A 7,444-nucleotide genomic window follows, 5' to 3' on the forward strand; every position below is an offset into this window, starting at 1 on the left:
TGCCAATACTTTTGTACTTCTACTTTTAAGTAACATTTTGAACACAGACCTTTTACTTTTTTATATTGCGGTATTGCTACTTTTACTTAAGTAAAACTATCTGAGTACTTCTTCCACCACTGTTCCTTTGCCAGCATGTGGTCGGTTGTTGTGTTTAACAACCAGGAAATGGAATGTGAAAGTAGTCAAGACCCAAGAGAATGTGGATCTTATGATGGCTCTATAAATGAACCGTGTTGTGTTAACATATTTCACAGGTTCTGGATTTGTTTGCGCTGTACTTTGGGACTGTAACAGCAGTGCTGTGAAGTAACTAAAGTGCATTTACTCAAGTACTGTACTCAAGTACAATTCTGAGGTATTTTTTTTACTTTACTGGAGTATTTCCAGTTTTCAGTACTTTTACTTCTACTCCACATGTGATGGCCACTTCAGCTCTATATACATTTTGGCCATTTGACAATAGCCGATATACAAGCTCACAATGTGTCGCATCGTGACACGTTGTGAGCTTGTAGATCTGCTATTTTCAAAAGATTTTTATACATTTGAAAACTTGTGAAATGGGACATTCTGCATAATGAGTACTTTCTACTGTTGGTAGTTGGTACTTTTAAGTACATTTTGAATTCCGGACTTTTTTTTTTACTTGTAACAAAGTATTTCTACATTAAAGTATTGATACTTTTACCTAAGTAAAACATTTTAGTACTTTCACCACCGCTGTGTAACAGTGCACTACCTGTGGTACACTGCATGGTACTGTATTTCACTGTGCCACTCCACTGTGTTGAAGCTGACAGCTTCTCTCTGACATGTCTAGGGCTGAGGGGTTTTTGTTTGTTCACACCCCTAGTGTGTATATACTCTCAGAGATCCTGCGTGTGTGTGTGCACGTGTGTGTGCGTGTGTGTGTGTGTGCGCGCGCATGCTTGTCAGTGTGTCACTGCCATGGCTTAATCCCTGTAATGGCATGGACTCAGTCTAAAGCTCTGGGCTCTGAAACGCTGTTGTGAGTGTGTTAGATTCAGCATCACTCACAAGTACCCATGGTGTACAACAACATAGTGAGTGATGTGATGTGTCTATTGTGTATGTATATATATATAAGTACCTTCCAGGTGTGCTGTGTAATCTTCACGTGAAGTGATCAGTGCTGATGTTTATCACCTGTGCTGTCACCTCCTCCTCAGAAGGAGCATATTATACCCCGAATTCTGCATGTTGATGAAGACTGAATATTGCCGTCCTTGTAAAGACATTGAGAAGAAACAAAATGTTAACTCACTCTCGTCATTCTGAGTGTGCCCCATCACCTTTGTAAATGTTATTGGTCTAAAACCTTTCACCTATAACAGTGACGCGGGGGAGGGGAGGGTTGAACATACTCAGTTCCACTGGATTTTTTTTGTATCGAATTAACCGAATTAACTGAATTAAAGTAACAAAAAAAATAACAAACCCGGAAAAAAACTGAATATTTTCGCACGCATGCCCTCATGCGTCCTTTACCTATAATGTTATGCCCAAAATATGGATCAATTACTAAATTATAGATTAAGAATATGTTTTAATAATAGATTAGTTTGATTAACTGTTGCCCACTTATACTGTTGTTTTGGTTGATTGGATACTTTATCAGCAGTTTGCCAAGATGCTAATAAACAAGCATTTTGGCCTTGTTTTAGATAGGTACCCATCTCTAAAACAAGAGATTAAGTCTGCTTTTAATCTCCTCTTAAGTGTGTAATTAACCTGGCTTGCACCGATTCGTATCGCTCATTAATGCTATAAACACAGATAAGATCCAAACTGGAGCAGAAAGGGACTTTGTATCTCTGCTAATAGCTAACTGCTGCAGAGACACAGGAGCATGGCTAAACGGCACACTTAGGTAACATTAATGTTGTGCAATGCTGCGATATAAATGCACCATTATACCATTGTCCCAAATGGGGTCATCCCTATGTTCCCCAGGTTCTATGTTCCCCACTTCCCTTAGGGTTAGGGAACATCTGAGAAAAACATATATATATATATATATATATATATATGTGACCATTTTTGACTGGAGGACAGTCATCTCGCTGGTGCCCATTGTTCAGGAAAGGAGAGAAACTTTTTTTTTTCCAAAAAATGTTTTTTTTTACACAAAATTTGTTTATAGCCCAGGTAGACTCTTCACATACCAGAGTATGTCTGACAGAAATTTCAGAGCTTAAATCGACGTGTAAATATGAAATAAATGCATAAACATTTATTAAAATATAAGGTCAGAGCTAGCATTTGCTACCATTGCTAACCAAATCCTCTGTTTCCATCCAAACATCGCGAAATCGCGGTAAAATCCGCTATTTCTACCTGATCGTTTTGAAAGGTATCACTAGTGCGGACCCCAGGAAGACTAGCGGTGCTTCAGGGCACAGCTAATGGGGATCCTTATAAATAAACAAATAAACTAGTCTGTTGGCAGGTATAAAAGTGTGATGGTGATATTCCATGTGCAGTGTCCCAAGACTCACTCTTTTCTCATGTCTTTTATGTTGTGATTTTTTCCAGCTCTCCTTTGCGGCGACCACGCCGGTCCTGGGCGACAAGAAGAAATACCCCAACTTCTTCCGGACGGTGCCCTCGGACAACGCGGTGAACCCGGCCGTGGTGAAGTTCCTCAACTACTACAACTGGAGTCGGGTGGGAACCCTCACACAGGACGTCCAGAGGTTCTCTGAGGTCAGTGCATGGGCTTCCTGTCCCGGTTATGTTTACACACAAAGACCCAAACTGGGCTGCATTTTGAAATGTTATTGGGAATTTTTTCACAGTTTCCCCCCCCCCGTTATGCTAAGATTAGGCTGCACTAGCCCTCCTGCTTTCGTGCCTAGAGGGGGCGGGTTTAACATCTCCGGCGAGAGAATGCGTGTGATCCCATTGGTTCACCGATCTGTCTGTCAGCCCCCGCGCCCCGTCAACACAACATTACGAGCGACGCCCACTGCACTCTGGTTGGTTGGGGAAATGAAACACTTCCTATACCGGGTACACCCATGGATTAAAGTTCTCAGTCGCCAAGACTGATTTCAGTCACTTGGATTCCATGGAAGCCAGCATGTCTTCTATGGAAGCATGTAGCGCAGCAAAAATAGCCGATCTACAAGCTCTCAATGCGTCTGCGACGCATTGAGAGCTTGTAGAAAGGCTATTTTCAGTTATTTTAAGATTAGAGCATTTGAAGTGTTCAAACTAGCAATATGTTCAGAAGCATCGTCCATAATATCTTAGTCGTCTCGGGTATTTCACATAAAAGCAGCGGTTAAAGCCTGAATCTGTGATTTCTTCACATGGTTGGCAGTATGTAGAACGGCAGGAACAATATTACTAAAGCAGCCTAATTTTACATATTGTATTCATTGTTTAGGAATCGGCGCTAGTGTGTGTGTGGGGGATCCTTTAACACGGTTTGACAAATCGCACATTAGGACATTTTCAGTCTTGAGATTTAAACTAGTTTTAATCCATGTACACCGAACCTGGTCCAGGCTTTTATTTTTTAGCAAAACTAAACAATAAAAGCCTGGAGATCGAGCCTATGCTAAGATTGATTCCTCCTCACACACATTTATGTGTGTTGTCACTGCTGTTGTATATCCTACCGGCTGCCAGTGAGGAGGAGCCCAGGGGTGGTTTTTGCTCTAGGTTAGGCGACCGCCTGGGGCCTCAAAAGTCAGGGGGGCCTCATTAGATTTACCCAGATTATAATTTATTTAATATAAATAAACTGTTTTTCATTCCATTTGAGGCCCCTGGCGAGAACGTCACGTCACATTCTTGGAAATAATTGCACTGCTGGCGTGTATAGTTGCAGAGTGGGGAGTGGGGAGCGGAGGGGGCCAGGGGGCCTCATTAGCTTTCCTTTTGTTATTTTTTGCTCTTTCAATGTCTGACTCGTCGCAGGTGAATGGGCCATTCACCTGACGATGGTAGTGCATTCAGTCTTTGTATCAATGCATTCCATCCAATCCATATGTAGGGCTGAAGAGGAGAAATGCACTTTTGTCACACTCATAATGAGAGAGTGACTTTAAGTAGTCGTTATTATTAAACGTGGCTCTTAATTTCTTCAGTCATCAAATCAATTTTCTTTAGGCCTACCTTTAGCTTTTTAATGGATTCTATGTTAGTAAAGCCTGATAGAAGTATCAAGCTCCCAAAATGCACCAGAATGCTGGAAATTATATCTACTCTGTTAAAAAATAATCTGTAGGGGGGGGGGGGGGGGCAGTGACACTGCGCCGGGCGCCTCATACTACGGTTCCCTAAGTCCGCCCCTGGGAGCCCCCACCGGGAGGACGTAGAGCCTCAGTCCTACTCCTCCCGCACAACACTCTCCGCTGACAGGTTCCCCACCCCCCAGGCCGTAGGAGTACGTGCAGTGGCAAATATCTCGTTTCAACGGAAGATGATGAGACATTACAATGGTTTTGAAACAGGCACCATTGCTATTTTTGTTTGTTTTTTACTTGGGGAAAGGTTTCTGGCCAAAAGCCATTATATATTGTACTGTACACCGTATACTGTATTGAGAGACGGCGCTTCTATCGTTCATTCAGGAAAGCACGTTATCTGACGGCTGCTGAGGTCAGTGGTGCTGTGAAATAGTATTTCTCAAACGGTGGCTCGAGAGCCCAAAGGCGGATGGTTGAGATGTTTGGACAAGCACTATAGTAGATGAACGTATTGTGCTGCTATGTTCATTTTGATACCAATATTTTGCACTTTTACTCAAGTAAATTTTGAATTCCGTACGTTTACTTGTAACGGAGTATTTCTACATTCTACTGCAGTACTGATATTTTTACTTAAGTAAAAAATGTGAATACTTTTTTCCACCACTGTTAGATTGTGGTATTGCTACTTTTACTTAAGTATACAGTAGTAGCGTATAGGCCTACTTCTTCCACCGCTGCGCTGCGTTTCGTTAGCGAGTCCTCCTCATAGTACATAGTGCACAGGATGTGGGTAGCACATAGAAATCCCTCATTTCACACTGCCAGTTTAGCTGGAAGCTGTGCAGCTGTGTTGTTAAACCAACAACTATTTGGTATTCAAATGGTTTCACTTCCTACGAGCAACGAGGATTTAATGCCAAGCAAACAATTATGTTTGAAACATCCAGTTCAGTGTTATAGCAAAAAATATCGTCGATGTCGGGTGGAAAGCTTCATTGTATTATGTCCAAGAACTGTTACTTTTTCAGGAAATGGGGAAAACAGAACCTTATTTTATTTCTTTCTTTCTTTCTCTTTATTTGTTTATTTGGTCCGGACAATACACATTAATGAACACTAAGACATGATGTAGTGCAGTGGTTCTCAAACGTTTTCATGTCAAGGCCGCAGACCCCCATCTCAAAATATGTTTGTTCCGGGACCCCCCAGAAGCAAAGATTTCAGTTACAAATGTTCTCTTTAAAAATATATATATTCAAAGGTTTGCACAAAATAGCAGATCTACAAGCTCATAGCGCGGCACTCGGTGCCCTAGATACTTTTACTTAAGTAAAAAATGTCAGTACTTTTTCCACCTCTGAACTTGACCGGTGCGTTCCTACTCTGGAACGATTCAAGTCGGGAACAATAGAAGTTGAGAACGCATGCCCCACACCACCCAGTTATGCAATATCCTTTTTCAGTGTCCCTTTTATGCCCATATATGGAGGTTTGAATTTGTGAAATGGGGCATTCTGCACAATGAGTACTTTTACTTTTGGTATTGTACGTATACATTGAATATTGATGCCACTACTTTTGTACTTTTACTCAAGTGCAATTTTAATACCGGACTTTTACTGTACATGTAACAGAGTATTTCTACATTGCGGTATTGATACCTTTACTTAAGTAAAAATGTTGAGTACTTCTTCCATCTGTGTTTGGAACATAAAAAAGATCACCCCCCTCGAGCAGAAAGCAGAGAACAAAGGGTCTAATTTGTTATTAAAGTACAAGACAAAGCCTGGAGCTGCTCCACCGACCAAATGAAGAGAGGCTTTCTGAGATCACACACTTGTGTTTGATCTGTTATACCCCCAAGATGCATTGCTCCTTTTCGCTGTTAGCAGTCATTAAAGGTAGAGCAAATGATATGTTTTGGTTAAAACAACGTCTTTTTTTTTTGCTTGTTAAAAGTTTAAAGCACTATATTCTGATGGTAATTGCTATAGAGTGCTATAGAGTGTTTGTTCAGTAACAGGAATTTCCCTGTCTCTCCAGCTCTTTATTAAATAGAACATAGATTTTCATAGGACATAGGTGACAACATTTCAGCCAATCCAGAGGGAGTACCCATTTATCAGCTTCATTTTTATAGTGGTCCAGTTCCAATTTTGTCTGCTCATTTCTTTCTTTATGTCATTACTTCGCATCACATCTCATAATATGCGCATCGCATAATATTTTCGAATATTTCCACATATTTTGCAACTTCACGCAATTTCACTGCATAAAATCACATTTAAAAAAAACATATTTAATAGCAAAATCAAGATTTTTTGCCTGCATCATCAAGGATTTTAGCCCGCATAATCAAGGATTTTAGCCCGCATAATCAAGGATTTTAGCCCGCATAATCAAGGATGTTTGCCCACGTTTTTCTGTAGGGTCTATATAATGAGTGTCATTGAGGACACAATATATGAAGATAAGTTAGAAAATCTGTGAAGTGAAAAGGGAATATTGTCGCCCTGTGCGTAACAGCATAGCAAGCAACATAGGCAAACATAAATAAAGTGTTATACTAACCCAATTTATTACATGCGTAACATTACTCGACAGCAACGATAAACGGTATGTATTGTATATGTATAACAACACCCATCCCCCCCAACACTGTCACTGTTAATCAAGACTAAACCAATTCACCTTGGTGGTGTGAAGAAAGACAGCTTTTACATTATTATTAATGCTTTCACACAAACCAGATAAAAGGTTAACTGGCAAGGTGAACTGAGTGATAGAAAATCCATCGTGCAGATCTCACCAGTCTGAATTGCCGGGGGGGAAAACTGAAAAAGAGTAAATAAAATACGTAATAAATAAATAGCCCTGATGATTGCTTCCTGATTCACCAGCAACCAGTGGAAGTTAAAGGGATAGTTCACCCCCCCAAAAAAAATGCTTTTTCACCCCACGGAGACTTGAATTCATTCATTGATTATTATTTATTTTTTTGTCGCATTCCTAAGCCAATAATTTGATGACCAGCGGTTCCGGTAGGAGACACAAAGGAGGCTCTTTGTGTCTCCTACCGGAACCACTGCCGGTCATCAAATTATTGGCTTGGGAATGCGACAAAAACATACCAAATATCCATTAATTCAAGTCTCTATGGGGTGACTAATCGATAGGAAAAAAAAGTCATTTTGGGGGTGAACTGTCCCTTTTAATTC

At 40.6% G+C, this 7,444-nt stretch overlaps 1 protein-coding gene across 1 annotated transcript in view; it reads left to right on the forward strand.

Moving 5' to 3' along the window:
- gabbr2 (gamma-aminobutyric acid (GABA) B receptor, 2) overlaps nucleotides 1-7,444 on the forward strand; it is a gene marked incomplete at both ends in the record, with an annotated part of 378,941 nt that overhangs the window by 193,084 nt on the left and 178,413 nt on the right. The window contains one exon of the mRNA XM_084080499.1: nucleotides 2,560-2,730. Within this exon, the coding sequence (XP_083936625.1) occupies nucleotides 2,560-2,730 (171 nt within the window). The remainder of the gene's footprint in view (nucleotides 1-2,559; nucleotides 2,731-7,444) is intronic.

This window comes from Gymnoscopelus microlampas, assembly GCF_963454915.1.
Source record: "Gymnoscopelus microlampas genome assembly, chromosome: 15".
NCBI lineage: Eukaryota > Metazoa > Chordata > Actinopteri > Myctophiformes > Myctophidae > Gymnoscopelus > Gymnoscopelus microlampas.